Genomic DNA, 17,610 nt, shown 5'->3' on the forward strand with positions numbered 1-17,610 from the left:
TCTCACCTCTGGACTCTCGCGTCTCGATATCAGGCCCCGATGGCGCCGTTATATATCCCGGCGATAACATCGAAAACGCCGTGAGAGCAAACGTTCCAGAGCTCGGTATTTCTCTCGGGTTCGTGGCTGCCGTGTATACTTACACGGCCACGATGATAATATTAATTCCCCGGGCTGGTATATCGTTTTTCATACGATCTCACGGCGGTGATCCACCATCATTAATTAAACATTCAATTCGTATGAGAAATTTTCACGATCGAGAGCGCCGGCCTCTCATCTCGCTCCGGGGAACGTTGACATGATCGATGCTGGATCAGGGGCGGGAAAAAGGTCCCGGGAACTCGGCGAACGGCGATTTGTCCCGCTAACGGGAACCTGGGTCGAAAAAATTCGCCTGCGATGATGTTCACCAAAGAACGAGGTCGTAATATGTGGTTCGAGGTTTTTGTATCGCGAGAAACATTAAGAAAGTAGTACATAAATGTATTGTGATAGGAAGGATAAGTAGTTTGTACAGTTAACCCCCCCCCCGGCCCTATAGGTAAATGTATTTTCTCTAATTTCATGGTCAGCCGAGTTAGCTATGGTTCAGTCTATTATTCCTTTTTTTTTTACCGTTCTGCACTTCCAAAAGAATCTGACAAATTTGTGGGATTCGTTAATTACATTATATGGCGGAATACGTAACACATTGACGGAATGCTCGATTGTTGGATCGTGGAGTAACAGAAAATTTGGATTTGGCGCTTTGTAAGAAAGATGGGGACAGGCTGAGATTGTAAGCAAGACACTACCGCACATACAACCGTTCGTTAAGTCGAGTGCTCAGAATCTATTTGAATAAAAATGAAGATTCTTTTCGAAGGAATTCTCGAGTGAGATTTCTCGTGGATCGTCAACGACCTAGTTAACCCACGAAGGATTAATTACCAGAGGTCCAAGACCAGATCGAAGAACGATTTATATGGATGAAAAAGTACGGCAGTTTATCCCACGCGATACGTTAAAAAATGTAGAAGTTTCCTTCAAATCGTTAAACACGAATCGCTTAAAGCAATCTCGAAATATACATACGCTAACGCAATAGCAAAGTGAAGACGCTGTAGGATGACCAAATCACAATTGCTCAAGAGTACCCATAAACCGAACCTGTCCCAAAAACCACACCCAGAACTTCGAACACCTCTCCGCTAGAAAACCACTAATAAACATGTAAGCGTCGCCGTCTTATCTCGGAGGTATCCAGCGTAGAACCCGGGCGAGAAAACCGTAAGAGGAAGGATGGATCGGAGCGCGTAACAGGTCGAGCGAGGAGAAAAGGCCGATCGCGGACAAGCAGGCTTTCAAAGACCACCGATAGGTATCCACACATAAATCCGTATCACGTGTGTAGGTCGTATTTTCCCTGGGTTCGTTCGATCCTAGAGAGATCCCACGAGTAGAGAGAAGAAAGAGAGAGAGAGAGAGAGAAAGTCTAATTTACCTAAAACGCGTTATCTGGTGGCTCGGTCTGCGGGAAAGTAAACGCACGCGGCAGAAAACAGAGACAGCCCGTGGCCCGTGGTTGCCTTAATGAGGTCCAATTACTATCGGATGGGTCACTTAGTATGCGGTACCGATATTCCACGGTGCACCACATTAGTGGGACGGTAGACAAGGAAGGGGAGGGGGGAGGAAACGGAGTTGAGAGGAAAGAGAGACGAGAAGAGCAAGGGTCAACACCCTTCGGAGGGAGAGAACCGCGGTCTAACGAGAGAGACTCCACTGGCTTCGTCCTGTCGTTCGATTCGACTCGTACGAGTTCCCGCGAGCGCACGTGCGCCGAGGAATCCACCGATTGAATATTATTCGCGGTCCTTATCGATCGCTGCCGCCGCGGGAACACCGAAGGACATCGCGATGAAAGCGCAGTCCCCGCTTTGCTCTAACCATTCTCCGCTATTCTTGCCTGACGGCTCAACCTGGCCGCTTGTCGTCTCCGCGAGGTCACCATTTTTCACCCTTTCGCAGCGAGGAAATAATAGATGCTCGAAGAATAAGAAGGAAAAGAAAATCGTTTAAACGTACGGTACAAAGAAATATGCTCTCGATTGTATTAACGTGGATTTGTAGACTCGTCCATTTGCATCGTGTGGTACGTTGGAGGCCGTATTTCATAATGATCGTGACACCTGTATCAATATGTATCACTCTTGTCGGAGGCCTTTTACTATTGAGATACGCGTAATAAAGATTTTCTCCTATTGATCGCTATGCCGTTATTACAAATTGTATCAGGCGCGCATGAAATGTCGTTTTTCTGACAAAGGGTTCAGATATACTGGCAGGATTCCAAAGAAAGTAAATTCGAGGCTGAAGAAAAGTAATACGAAATTCGTTCTGGAATAGCGGCTAGATAAATCGAAGGGAACAAACGTTTAGCTCGGTGTTAACTGTCGCACTTGTGTAACGGCGCAGTCGTCACTAGGAACTTTTTTACGAATTACGTGAAATCTGTGCAAAGCTGCACTGACTTTTCCTTACATTACGGCACCGTTCTTACGGCTCGATTTACGAGCCTTTCCCTGGAAAATTATTTATTGAAAATAAACCGCCTCTTGGTTACACGGCTATTTGCATACTGAGCGAAACCTGAGACATTTATGTTTCCACGGGATCGCGAAATGCGGCGAAATTCACGGATAAATTTTCCATCGTTCGTTTGTCTCCGGCTTTCGAAATTTTTTTCGAATTTACGCTTCATCGTAGGTCTTCTTACTTCGGTAAAACTTCCTAAACTTTCTTCCATAAACAAATGTGGAAATAGAAAGTACTAATTTCTCACAGTGGAATGGAAAGTTAAAAAAAAAAAAAAAGAATTATTAAACCGTCGGTCAGTTACTAATTTCTATATCAAAGCTTGTTTCGGATATTAAAACTTAAAGTTTGTCAAGAGTCGATCAGAAATAGAGTCGATAGGAAAGAGAGTGAAACGTTTCGATTATCAGCCGTATGGTACACGAGAAAAAGTTTCCGCCATGTGTCACGTTTTCGAAGACAATCGCGTTATGCCCACGAAACCGTCCTCGAAGGAGGACGATCTGAGATAATCGATTAGTCGCGCTCGATTCTCTCGTCCACTTATGGATTCGAGCCGGGCGAGCGTTTTTCGCATCCATCGGAATGGGACTTTCTCACCTTCCTCGCTGATAGTCCGACGTGTACGTGCCTGTTGTTCCCTGTCGCGATTCGACACGGCTTATTAAACTTCCCGCCTTTTTAAATCGGAGTGAACGCGATGAGGCGCGACTTCGAGCCGATACCGGAGACCATAGATTGCTGTTAATTCGATCTTTCGCCGGTGATTTTAACGAGTAGGTGAAGCGCCAATTTATCGTCCAATCGCATTTTCTTATTTTCCGGATTAATATTCACAGTGCTATTTTAAAATCTTGATTCCTATCGAATAATTTTTTTAACGCTACAAAGACAGTTCGTAAGTGAACACGAATTTCGTAAGTTCAATTTCTTTGTTTTAACGCGATTTAATTTTCTTCTTTGTATATGTTATTTCCCCTAATGTCTCTTACGCTATCGATCGAAAGTTAAATAAATAGAAAGACAAAGGAAATTTCTACTAGTTTTCGTATCGTTATTTACGAAATAATGACAATATTAGCAAAAAATTGCAATATTTATCTAGTATCGACTAAAACGCGATCGCTCTTTAACCAGATATCGTTACTGTATTTAATTGTCCCGTTTAAAAATAAAATAATTGGATCGGCTATGTATAAGAAGCTGAAGCCCTTCAGTAGCGTAAGCCATCTTACAATCCAGGTTGAAACGATGATTAAACAGATGCCTTACCTTGCACCCCTCGCAGGTGAACGCTCCGAAATGAAAACCGGCGGCCGGCTCGCCACAGACCTTGCACACTTGATTCATCTGCAATTATAGAAATTATGTTATTCGAAGGATAGCGGTGCGTCAGTCAGTTAGCGCGGTTCATCCTTGGCGAGATAAAGAGACGAAGAGACCGACTCGTATACCAAGCGGGGAGGAGGAGGTTAGTCGTGGAACAGAGAACGGACGAGAGGGAAGAACAGGGCGAGGAAGGGAGAGGGAGGGGTGACGAACCGGTTCTCCGCGTTCGCTTCGATTTTTATTCCTCCCACAATATCTTACGGATGTTCGAATGCTATTTGGATTACCGGGAAGAGGAGAGCTTGAAAAATTATTCTCCCTCCTTCGCGAGCCGCTTTCTTTACGACCATTATCGCCCCTGACACGGTTCAACGTTGCGCTAATGCTTCAGGCATCCTCCACTCACGACGATCGATTTCGTTCGCGTTCTCATCGCGCCTGTCTTTATTCCCGCATTGTTTCGTTCGACGTGATCTTTGACTTCGGTTCGAGTACAGTTTGTATTTGCCCCAGCAGCCTGCGCTACGAACTATCGTTTCCATCGCGCCCATTCATCGTCGCTTCTATTTAATAAACGCCCCTTCTCCGTGCGATTCGTCGCGAGATTGACGGAGGACCATTAACAGTTTTTCCGTCAACTCCAGTCGACTCGACTGGAACTTTTTTCTTTTTTTTTTTTTTTTCACGCACAGATCCGTTGCCAGTAACAACTGTGAGTCGAATCGGAGGACTGTGGCGTTCATAAATCAGCGCTATCTCGGTAAAAGCCATCGCCATCCGCCGGTGCGCGCGACTCGGTGTCAGGGCGATGGTCGCGTTTCTCGGGTAAAACTGGAATAAAATTAGACCATCGATGATCCGATAAGGGAACCTTACCTATGAGGGGCCTCGAACGCACCTGGCTTCCTCTAATGTCGTTATACCACGTTTATCTCGGCCAAAGATGGCTGGCTCAAATCATTCGACCGACACGCGAGGCCTTGCGAAACACACCGAACCGAGCGTTTTCTAATATACCGGCTGAAAAAGGTTTAATTACATAATTGTGACTAGCTTTTTGAAATTCAACGGGGATGTCGAAGTTTCCAATTCGAGAGAATTATTCAGGCCTCTCCCGGAGAACCGTGTGTCGTTCCTCAAAAAATGACTATATTCGGAAGAACCATGGAAAACACGATTGCCTTTAAACAGTCGATCCTTTTTTAAACGTTTCTGTACCACGATTGATTCACGACGAACGTCAGTGGAGGATTACACTGGCAACCATTCGATAACAAGAAATCTGGTATCGCGGTGAAGAGCATTGTATCGCAATAACGAAGGGTAGTTAATCTCGGCAAAGACGCGTTTTTGCGGCCAGCTCGTCTTAACGAGAATTCAAAGTGAGCGTAATTAGAGTCTAGCCGCGACACGAGCCGCTTCTAATCGTCTGCTCGTGATTGTTCTTCTAAAGGAAAGTAGCTGGCGCCCGCGAACGGTAGGCTGTCGGTATTAAACGACGAACAGAGAAACGGAGAAACGCTGTGAAGCTTCGAAGGGTGGGAGACGGTCGAGGAGAGAGGGAGAGATAGAGAAGAAGAAGAGTCGACTCGCAGGTTCGTTAAGGTTTCCAAGTTTTTTCTCGACGCAGTTGTTTGACGCCCGCTCTTTCTTTCATTCCGTTTACTGATGAGCCGAGACCATCCTCTTTTCCTCTCCTTCGCCGCGGAGAAACGGACAGAGCTATAGGTGTCTCCTCTTTTTTCCTTTTCCCTCTTTTCTTCGACGCGACCATCTCGTGCCACGACAATGACCTACTCGTTCGTCCAGGCATTTTCGAATCATTATGCCGGAAGTCGTTGCCTTCGAACACGCTGTTTGAAACGGTTAGAGGAGTTTCTTGCGTCTTTGGATTCGTTTCTTGCGACGTTCGAGCGATGAAGCTAGAGCGATTTCAGGAAAACGATGAATCGCTCGAGATGCCGAGGATAAGTTGCAACTGTATTGTACGGACAGTAAGTAAAATCGCCTAAAGACGACGCTCCTCGATAAAAGTATCCTTTTAGCAGCGATTTGTTAATTTATCATTTTTCATAGAACGTTTCTGAATTTTCATCACTTTTTTGTAAAGTTGATGCGCGAATAAAGTTTCCTTTTCTCCTTGTATCACTTACTTTTTCGTATAGCTTGCATCTAGATTCCTTTAGCACGAGTTTCATACGTTAGTGGTCGATAGCTTTAACGTTAATTGCTTCACGAAAAACCTGGAAGATTCACGCTGCGGATTAGCCTCGATCAAATCGCCATCTTTCGAAAGTAAAAAATTATCGCTAGTTTATTACCAGAGGACATTTCACCGGCGAATGATGCATCAAAAGTAAGACGCGAGCAGTAAAAGGACGGTTATGCAATGGATTATTTATATTACATTTGATGATATAAAATACGATGCATTTGACGAGCAACGTGCTAAAAGCTGCAATATATTATACCATCTAAAGGTTGTATGCATCAACGAGACTTATCTTTCTTCACCACAGCCTAACGATATTACGTAGATTTCATTAAGTCACATAGGATTTTTCTTCGTTAATCTTTCCCGCTATTACCTAGAAAAAAGAACTTGAAATCCCCATCCGTAGATATACAATATTATTCCACTAAACGTAATACTAGATTGCTCGAAAGAAAGTAAACCTTCGCTTATTTCTCGCACAAGTGTTCGAATATTTATAGAAATCCTTTATACGTATATTATGTGTGTCATACCAAACACTTTGAGATTTCATTAGTACCGTGCATGGTTATAAATTGGTAGCGCTGATAGAGCTTAAAACAAACCAGGAAATGTACGTGGAAGCTGTGAAAGTAGCTATATGTTTCTTAGAGATCACAAAAGTATTTAAACGTTCGATTACCCATCGTATCAATAGGCCTCGATACTCAATGGCAACATCTTGTGCGCTTATTGTGTATTTCACGCGGCTATTCACGCTGTACGATATTCTTTTACCAAATCACCGTAAACTCGTCTCGTAACTTGTATAAATATTTGCAAATTGATTTCAAATTTTACCGATATAACCGTGTCTCGGGCCAACCGAATTTCGATATGTTTTATATAACAGACTCGACATTTACGTAAAAGTTCTCCGTGGTAAGCGTTCAAATAGCTTCATGAGCCACTGCGTACACATAGATAATTGAACTCCAAAAATATTTCGAACTCTGACATTTGACAGCCTCGTGGAATGCTCGAAGCAACAAAATCGAAACACAATCCTGCGCCGGCTATAATTCCGTTTCAAGGCGGCCAGAAACAGCGAGCGGAACGCGTGAGAATGCTCGCGGAGCTTTCGGGCTCGTAAGCGAGCGGATCTTTCTCTTTCTTTCTTTCGCTCATAAAGAGAGGAGAGAGACAAGGAGGATGAAAGGTTAAGCGGCGCAAAAACGGGGCGCGGAGCTAATATCGGGACGTGTTGTTTCCATCGATGCGCAACCGCGTGAGGAATATTCGAGCCGTGGCGTGCACGCAGCCAGACGTTGATTAACAGTGGTCTCGCGATTAACAGTAAATCACAGAGCGCATCGATTCAGCCTTCTCGTAACCGTATCCGTGGCCCGTAACCGACCGGTGACTATAACCAGCGAACGGTACCATTTAAGTAGCCGAGCCTATTGATTTTACAAAGGATCTGGACGCGCGTGCACGGACCGATATCGATTCTATCCCACGAGCTGACCCCGATTCGGGCCAAGGCTGTTCTCTACTTTGCCAAGAATCGATCTTTTTGCCCTAAAGTGTCTCGCGAAATCTGCCATGTTTACGGTTAACCCTTTCACGGTACGACGACGTAAGCAAGAAGACAGAAATTCAATTATTTCTTCGACGTCGTCTCATCTTGAACGATCGAACTAATTTGCAATTTACAAGTCGCAAATCGTAAGTGACGAATTTTCCTAGATGATGCTAATAAATAAGCAACAAATCGCAACGCAATTGCTTATCCAACGTTTCAGTTGTAACATTGCAAAAGCTATTGCAGGTGTCTGTAATCTGCAACTTACCAATTGTCAATTCATTAATTTTCGAGCTCCTAGTAATTGTCTACAATGATGCGTATACTACCGTCTAATGAAATATATGATCCTTGTACGAAGGAAGACTTTTATATCGTTTCTAATATCGAGTAGAGAATCGTGATACTAGATATCACGACAATAGTAGGAATCCCCTGGTGTGTCAGCGAAACAATAGGAATTTCCTAAAGCATAGTCATCGACGTGCGACCTCCGGCATTAATATTCATATAGACCGAGCGAGGGGATTTACGGAAACGATTGCTCCACCTTCCGTGAAATTTCTTCCCATGGTAAAGGATTCCGGTTACCAGTGCTCGGAGCGGTCTCGAGCTCCACATCGGCGAGGAGACGCTTATCACGGGCACGAAGCATCAGATAACGCGCGAACTACCAGCCAAGGAGCGTTCCCGCGCATTTATATGCAAAAATACTCGAGGCCAGTGCGCCGCATCGAGAGAAGCAACAAGACCGACTCCATAATCTGCCCATCGACGTCTCATTGGTCCCGGCGGATGTTGCACAAAGGCAAAACGCTTCGAGGAGAAGCGGCTGGCTCGTGTATGTACACGCGCGCACACCTCGTACCCTAGTTTCCACGAGTAGAGTCAATATTTGCTTGGCACTCGTTTGTTAATGAAGTCGATCGACCTGCTCCAGATATCGGTTTACCGTGCCAAGAGGTAGCTTTCCAACTCCTGCAACGGGAACGCCAACGATCGACGAAAAAGGGACAACGAATGGGTCAGGAACGGGAGAACCCCTCCTGTCATCGTTCCACTCGTCCTGCGACGCACCACGCGCGTCTAGGGGCACGTCGAACGTTTACGCGCCATTAAACTCGAGTCCCGTATGACGTTTATCCCTTTATGAGAGTTTTTTTATCTCGACGATCCCTTCGCTGACTTCCTGCCATTGTCCTTTCACCCCGAACAGTAACCCTTTACTTAACCGAGTTCTTGTATTTTTTCTTTGGGGAGCAGCGGAGAAAGGAGAAAATGGTGGCGAAAGGATGGAAGGGAGTGACAGAATATCGTAAGAACATCTCGTAGATAGAACTAAATAGTTGACGAAATTTTACAAGTTAAAAGATACGAGCCAGCAGTACCGAGAATATCAAGAAGTTTAGCGACTCAACAATTGAAATTTTACAAGTTCCTCTAGCTATTCCATATTAGATGAAAAATTTTTAAATTCCGAACGAGACGAGATAATCGATCAACTATGCTACTCGACGGAAAATTATAACTCTGGAAAAGAAATTTACTATAACTAGTAAATTGTTATGCAAAAAAAGATTCTCGATGGTGAATGTTGAAATTTTGTATGATTATAGCTATTTTATATCATTATGCTTCGAATTACATATATGGATTATATATGGATTATATGTATAGCGTTGTCCATTTATTACCAAGTAAAAGTGTTTCCATTAAGCTTTTCGAAGAGTCAGCTTCTGTTCGTAGCAGCGTTCACTCAGTCAATTCCAACGAGGAAACAGGCTTCAAATTTCCTAATACACGAATAATAAATTCTCACTACCGTTACACGTATTTGCAATCCAGAATCACTAATATTTCATTCTTCCAAAATCCAACAAGTCGATGATATTTCGAAATTCTAGAGAGAAAGAACGATAAACGAGAATACCAAAAGATCGACACCTTCGTTCGCGTGGTCGTTCCAAGAACTGAAATCAACGTCCATAAAGTGGCTAGGCGCGTGTCGTTTCCATAGCTGTTTCGTTCCATTTCCTCGGAATTAATTTTACTGGACTGTAATAGAGGTGGGACGCGGTCTGGGTAGGCGACAAAAAGCAAAGAACGAAAAGCGTGCGAGAGGATAATCGTCCAATTAAACGGTCTCGAATAATCTTTCGTCGATTGCGTTTTCCACGAGCGAGCGAGCCGAAGGAAACTAGTTCTTCGGTCGCGTGAACTGTAATTACTCGGTTGACAGGGGACCGTGATTGTTACAATTCTACCGGTCAAGCCTTTGCTAGAGAAAGCGTGGCGCGATTTAATTAATTGGCGGGTATATTAATTCGCGAATTTATGGCCGCGTTAAGAATGACCGCTTGATTACCGGGCTGCCGTTTGATATACGGCTAGCCATTTTTCTCGCTAAGTTAATGAGTTAATGAGTCCGCTCGAAAGAACGGGTCGATATATCACCGGCTCGTACTGTGCCGTGTATAAGCAACTGCGTCAAGGGAATTTCTCGCACGAAAGTCACCGCTCGGAGAGACGGTTGCTCGCGATCTTATCGTTCTGGCGCAGTTACGCGCGCGCGGCCACGAGCGCGTGGATCATGCGGCCTGGTTAAAATATACCGACGATTATGTCCGTTTATCGCCAATTAGGAGGAACAAACGGGACGATTCGGTCGCTTTTACCCGAGGCGCGACAGCTAACGCCAGCTTCCAACAAGGTCGTTTACTACGGCTTCTAGATTACCTTTATCGTAGGAAGATGGGTGTTCCTCTGCTCAAGGGAAATTCCTATGCACCTCGCTTCGCATTTGCCAATTATATGTAACGTATCGTTTCGTTATAGAGGCTTCCACGAGTATTTTCCATGGAAAATGAAACACTTGGATAGAACGTTTAATCTTCGAACAACATGTTTTTATCGTGAATTAAGCAATTTGCTGAAAATAAGACGCTCGCGAAGCAAAGAATTCCAAATGATAAATCGAGGACTTGTACGAACGTTTCTGAAACACGACCACTCTATGACTACATTACCGGTAAACAAGAAAAGTTTGAACTACGTATACAATTTTCTAAAAATAAAACTCTTAGAAGGACAAATTCCAAATTTCAAAATTAGGAGGAGTCGAAATTCCTTCGCTGACGAGACTCGCGAGAAGATAAACTCTAACCTGGCCACGATTACTAGTTAGTTGTTGCCGGACCAACGAAGAAATACGACAAGTCTTCTCCGTCACCGCAGGTTGCCCAACATCCACGATCTTATGAATTGTAAAGGGATGGAGATCTAGGAAAACGGACTCGAAAGGGAAACTGCAGCGTGTTGAGAATACGGCCGGGCACAGGTCGCGCAATTTGTATCGGCCTGGATGCGTTTTTAACGATCGGTTTGATGGATGATGGCCGCGCCTCGCTGGCACGTCGATCGAGTCCTTGAAAAATGATGCTCCAGATCGTTGTATACGCGTTCAGACACTCGAATCCACGACGTGTCACGCACACTCGCATGCGTGCTACGTGTATACGTCGGTTCCGAGCATATGGCAAGGGAGGACGGCAGCTTCTTTTCGGTTAATATGTTTTCGCGATCCATAAAGCGCCCGGTTGGGAGTCAAAGACAATTAATAACCTTCCGTAGGATCATTTATCGCGACAGTTTAGCCCCACGAGGCCGAACCAGGCTTCTTCTCTCTTTCTCTCGACGTGGATGCGTATTCGTGAAGAAGAGGTTCGCTGACGGACCGACCAGAGTATTGTTCATCTCCTTGGCCCGTGACCGATCCAATTTTTAACACCGTCTATACATATACCTTCGTTGCTCTTCGAACGATTTTCCTCAGCCACTCGAAGTTAATCGACGGAAACCAACCCTTGCCGCGTGTGGGAATTCTCTTTCAGGATATCGCGTATGGAATTCGTTATGCCGAGATACGACGAGACGAGGGGACGATTTCGAACGATATTCATCGATGGAAATGGATTAAAAAGTGGCCTTTCGGGTTACATTTGCACGCTGAGGAAGGTTCAGGGTAGTTTGATTTGGAAAGTATCTCTACGTGTTTTATCGAAACCGATGATTTTAAGAATAAATCAGTTTAGAAGTGTCTGCTCTATCGTTCTGGAAAATATCCTTTGGAAAATCTTTCATTTTTTCTTTTTTTTTTTTTTTTTTTGACAATAAGAAACATTACCCTTGACTTTTGTAACATTAATTTCGAATTAGTAAGAAAATTAGACGGTATAATCGCAAATACTTTGCGAGATATTTGTCACGATCCAACGTGAAACTCTTGCTCGCCTAAGAAGACAGTTAGTGACGTCTTGCTAAGAAAAAGAGTACAGACGAAACAGGAGCAGGAGAGGGAACGTCGAACACGCGAGTTCACCTATTAACTAGTGCATACATTAGATCATGTGCGTGACAACGATCAAGTACGGTAGAGCTAAACAGAATTATCATTAACTAAAAACTCAAATCATCCTCCGTATTTAATCCAGTTTGCAACACGAAAATATTTATAGACAGATTACACATCTCTTTCGAAGAATATACGTAGTAAGAACGAATCGTCGCACGATTCCTCGTTTTAATCACGCGCCAATGATTTTCTTAAAACATAAAAAAAACGAAATCGACACATAAAAAAAGTTCCTAGACCGCAGCGAGGTTTGGCAGAGTTTATTAAAAAAATGTCTGTCAATTTGCTTGACATACGGACAAATCGTCGTAAACCTCGATTAAATCGTTCGCCTCCGTTGATTTATTCTCGTCGATTTCGAGCAGGGATTTTATGCGCGCGCTTTTCTCGCCGCCGGAACGGTCCATACGTTTGCGTCGCGAGTCTCTGCAATTTAATCTCCCTTTATTCGACGATTAAGCGCATCGTCGTTGATTTACGATATCGTAAACGCGCGACGCTAAAGGCCTCGGGGATATCGCGTTGAAATTGTTTCGGAAGCTCGAGCGTGCTCCGCTCGTTCACAAAGCAAATCGAAAATTACAAAACTACCGAACCTGTCAAATGCTCTATGTTCGTCGTGGAATCTCACTACTCGATCAGATCAATATGGTCGATCGACGAGAACTCGATCGAAATCTACTCATCTACGAAATCAATTCATCTTCGTTATATTACTGTAATTATAATCTCGTTTATGTATGGCGTGTTTCAACTGTTAAAAGTATCATTCCCTTAGCTTCGTAGTTGATTAAGTTGTAACTTTATTCTCTACCGCGGTAAGTTTGCACGACTTGGACAGATATACATTTTTTATAACAATTTTACGTAAAATAGCAACGATAAAATAACGATAAAGTCAATTACGCGTTACGAGTTAATTATCCTGACGTTAACTATTACGCGTTTCCGTTACAGGTTGCTCGCGATAAAAAAATGATCGTTAAATTTCTTTTCCGCGAAAACTGCACTATTTTCCCGTACGCACGCAGAACGACCAACTATTTTCTTTGACGTCCAAGAAGAGAGAAAATAAAAAGGTTGGAACACATTCTCGGTTACTTTCTAAGCGATTGACTAACTGCGTCGAACATACGCGATAAAAGCGAGTATTACCAGTGTTTCCCCATCTGGAAATGCAAATGGGAGGAAGCTACGAAGAGTGTAGTTCCCTGTAATTCGCGGATTATCGCGAATCGGACGGAGTGCATCGGTTCAGATTAGAAAAGTAACGGGTCGGCCGAATCGAGCCACTCTCTGTACCGTTAAACGCATGTTCCTGGGGACGTACTGTCGCGATAAGGAGTAACTGGAAAACCTGCCATATTCTCAACTTCTATTTTCCTCCATACTCTCAGATATTTCGATACAAGTTCAACGAATAATGAAATTAACGAACAAATAAAACTCGGAAAAGACGTGACCGGGATCGAAGAATTTAGATTTAGAGGATCGCTGGACATGTGCGTTTCCCGCCAGAGAATACGGCAAAAAAGGAACGTGTAATACGAATTCGTGCGAAGTTTTACGGTTTTAAACGTGGAAGGGTGCACGAACGAAGGCGAAAAGGCGTTAAGTCAGATCACAACCCCAGTCACCAAGGGTTGACATGCAAATGAGGATCGACGATTCTGAGGCGGCTTACGAGATCGTGACCAAGGGAAGCGAACCGTTAATTGTCCTTAAAAAAAAAAAAAAAAGAGAAGAAAAAGCGGAATATCCCATCGTAGGAATTAAAGTTGCTTGCAGATTCTCTGGCGTCGATGAAATCCTAAAGCTATTATTTATATTCACGCTTTCTCCCGATGAGACGGTCGTTTTCAAAGTTCACTAGCTAATATACCGCGAGCAACGTGCAGTTTTTTACGGACTTTCTCCTAAAAAACCAGCTCCAAGGCTGCGTAATCCGCAAGATTGTAGCCTCGAGAACACTGTGCGTGGATACGCAGCGAATTACTTCTTTCTACGAATTACCGTTCTTTCCTTTAAAATACACAAAAGCAAACGTTAAAGGAGGCGACACGCGGTTTATTTTCAAAGGCCGTCGAGAGCTTCTCCCGGTGTACAAGTGGGTAATAACCGTATGAAAGGGTAACAATGATGGCTGACACACCGCAACCAGGCCAAAAAAAGAGAGAGGGCAAAGGTAGAGAATGGAGGGGGGCAATAAATATATTTTGACATGGGAGAACCTGGTCCGGGCACCTATGCATAATAATTGTAACGCTCCGCTCGTTTCGTCTCTCTTTCGCTCTTCTTCCGCTCTTCTTCCTTCTCTGTCGTCGTACACGTGCGTGTGTGTACGCTTCCGCCACGTCTCTTGCTCGCCTTTATTCCACGACGAACGTGTCGGCCTTTGTGCGACTCGAATTACTTCACTGTCTACCAGTAGGCAAATATTATAGCAACAGGCAGTCACGAGGGGTGACGATAATGTTTTCATTTACGACTAACCCCAGCCGACCGCATCGTTTCTATCGTTGGCGAGGGTTTCGAAAGCGCGAAGAAAGGACACTCGAAGAGAGGATACAAAAGGAGTTTGCGGCTGATGACCTTATCGCGACAGGATAGGAATAGAAATGGGACGTTCAGTTTGTTTCGAGAAGCGTTAGGTTGCTTAAATTCTCTCGCCAATGCCAGCTATACTTCCTGCTCACTGTGTAACTCACAAATCAATTTCAGGAATCAAATAAAAATGTATTTGGTCTTTGTACATCTTTGTAAGTTAATAATCGTTCGATAATAAACGAACACCTTTGAATTAAATCGTGAAAGATAATACGTACAAAATGCAAAGGTCTATAATTGTTTCAATGTTAACAAGAAGGATAGATTTAGAATAATAATTGGACAATAGCTCTTGACCAATTTTGTGTAATATATGCTTTGTAACTGAAAGTCCCTTGTTCCATTGAATGTTCCGTAAATCGGACCGTAAGGAGCGGTAGACAATAAAGTAGGGTAATTATAGGTCAGATGCCGCATTGCCGATATTATAAAAGAAAAATGACAGCTCTAAAGTTTCTACGGTATTCTACGGTTTCTACGGTAGGAAAAGTCAGATTCGTTACTTTTAAAGATTTTTCAATTTCGAGATAATACGTCCCGTTTCGCTTTATATTCGCCAATTTACGAACGAAGAAGTATCAAAAAAGAAAAGAAAAGCGATTGTAATTCTTACAGACATCCTTAGACAAGCTTTCAAAGAGGTCACAATTGTAATTAGTTTTACAAATTAATTACGATTGGAACAACGTTAACGAAGAAAAATATATTGAAAAAAAAGTTTCGAAAAAGAATTCACTGCTCATCTAATAGGACCTCTCTGTCGCACCTAAAAATTCTAAATTACATTGGATCTTCTAGAATCTAGAATTGGGTGAATGGCAATAGTTTGGAAGAAAAACGAGTCGTGAAATTTTGTTCGAAGAAGAATTCATGATTCACCTGATAGACCTTGCGCTTTATAACTGAAAATTTTTAATCTAATTGGACGTTTTACAATTCGTATCGTAGAAAGAAAAATGTCATAATTAAATTTAGAAGAACTAGGAATAAACGTCATGGGTTGAAAGATCGGAGCGTGAGGAACAAAGCCGTCAATATCTTCGTTCGCCGATAACACCGGTGAAGCGTAGAGCACGCGGTCTCACGGTTTCGAAATTATATTCCAATCAAAATTTACTAGTCGAAGGGGTATTTTTAACGGTCCAGGCGTACTTAGGCCGCTATTAGGTTGCATTATCAATTTCACGCCATGGTATAATCGCGAGCAACGCAGCCACTTTGGATGTAGACTTTAATTTACGAGGGATAAATGGAGCGGTGAATGGACTGTAAGATTGACGAAACGCCGGTGATTACTGGCTGAACGCGAGTGATTTATTTTCTAGTTTTTACAACTATCATTAGTCGAACATTTTTTCATCCCCTCTCGCCGTACCTGTGTACCTACAGTTTCTCGGCACGAAACTCAAACTTCTAGTTCTCGTTTTAGGACGTCATATTTTCCTTGCAGGATGTCAAAAATTCCTTACGAACGCGAACGAGCGGCAGATCGTACGCGCGTATCGAACAAATTTTGCACGAAACAAACTATCATACGTATTAACGTATAGGAGAAAAAGCGGCGACTATTTAAACACTAAATTTCTACAGTCACGAATCACGAACATAGATAAACTACCATGGAAGCGTGGGAGATTTCAACGCCGGTGGATCGCGCCGAACGACGTCGATGCCCGCATAGGAAACGCGATCGCGGAACGCGCAGTAGAATCGATTGCACTTACCTTTGTAGTCGGATGATATCCACACGAGCGGGTTAACCGGTCCCTCAGTACACCACAAACGTAAACCTTGTTCCTCGATCGTCCTCGAGTCCTCTTTCACACGTTACACACCATAACCTTCGTCGATCGATGTTCGTCGAGCAAATAACCGAACAAGTTTCTCGCGAGATCGTCCGAACTTGTTCGACACACACTGCCCGAAAAATGTTGTTGTTCAGCGACGATCGGTCACGTGGCGTGGTGCACCGGACACCGTGCACGCGTTTGTTCGCTTTCGTCGAAGCGCGGTAACCACGAAACGCGGTCGTTTACACGTTGCTGGGACTGTGTCACGCGATCCGCTTCACCCCCTCGGAACGACACGCGTCTGATTATTTCTGTACCGTTCCCTCGATGCAAATCCTTCGACTGCCCCCGAGTGCTCTGCTCTGCTCTCGATGATCCACGCGAATCCGAGTGTGGCTTCCAGCTCTCCGCACCGTCTCCTCTTCGTCTCTCTGCGTCTTCCTCTCCCTTTTTCCTCGGCCGTCCCCGATCTAAATTTTTTTTCTCTACGTCTTATCGTCTGTCTCTGTCTGTCTCTCTCGAACATCCACGAGTCACGGTGCGGCCACGTCGATGGACGGGAGAGGACTGGCGCTTCGTGATCGCTGCGACCTGTTCGACTGCATCGAAGGCGCCTAAGGAGAGCCACGGAGTCCCGTCGGTAACTCGATTTTCCCCCGTTGGCAGAGAACAGTCGTACCTGCCCATAGGTACACGCCTGTTCCCTGACCCACCAATGGGCCCCTACCTGGCCCGATCTTTTAACCAATCCTGAACTGCTAGCTTCCTCGAAACTGACTGTTCAGGTACCTCCCATCGGTTCCCCACTTTGCGCGATACTACACTCCTCCACTCTCAGCTCGCCAAAGCAACAGCGTTCCGCGTGCTCCGTGCCGATGATACCACCGCGGAAGACTGATTACCGGCTGCGTAAGGAGGACTGCGTTAGCTGACTCGCGAAACTGCCAGCCAGAGATTCTTTCTCTTTAGCATCGCGTTGCCGATGATCTTCTAGCAATTTTTAGAAAGGAATTCGTGGAATTTGCTGGATCGCTTCGTACTCGTCGATCCGCGTTTGGAATTGAATCGAGGTATTTGACGCAACAGAGGTACGTAGAAGTTTAACCGGGTTTGG

The 17,610-nt window shown here is 44.2% G+C and overlaps 1 protein-coding gene across 2 annotated transcripts in view; it reads right to left on the bottom strand.

The window, feature by feature from the left end:
- The window catches only part of LOC117209401 (zygotic gap protein knirps-like), a 132,952-nt gene that overhangs the window by 42,210 nt on the left and 73,132 nt on the right, over positions 1-17,610 (bottom strand). The window contains exons 1-2 of one of the 2 annotated variants that reach the window (XM_033451420.1): positions 16,431-17,338; positions 3,853-3,930 (exon numbers count right to left, since the gene is read on the bottom strand). In XM_033451420.1, coding sequence (XP_033307311.1) covers positions 3,853-3,930 — 78 coding nt within the window. In that variant the 5' untranslated portion in view covers positions 16,431-17,338. Of the gene's footprint in view, positions 1-3,852; positions 3,931-16,430; positions 17,339-17,610 lie in introns of those variants that run through there. The other variant, XM_033451419.1, reaches the window with a different exon arrangement.

Source organism: Bombus bifarius, unplaced genomic scaffold (assembly GCF_011952205.1).
Source record: "Bombus bifarius isolate JDL3187 unplaced genomic scaffold, Bbif_JDL3187 scf7180000008176, whole genome shotgun sequence".
NCBI lineage: Eukaryota > Metazoa > Arthropoda > Insecta > Hymenoptera > Apidae > Bombus > Bombus bifarius.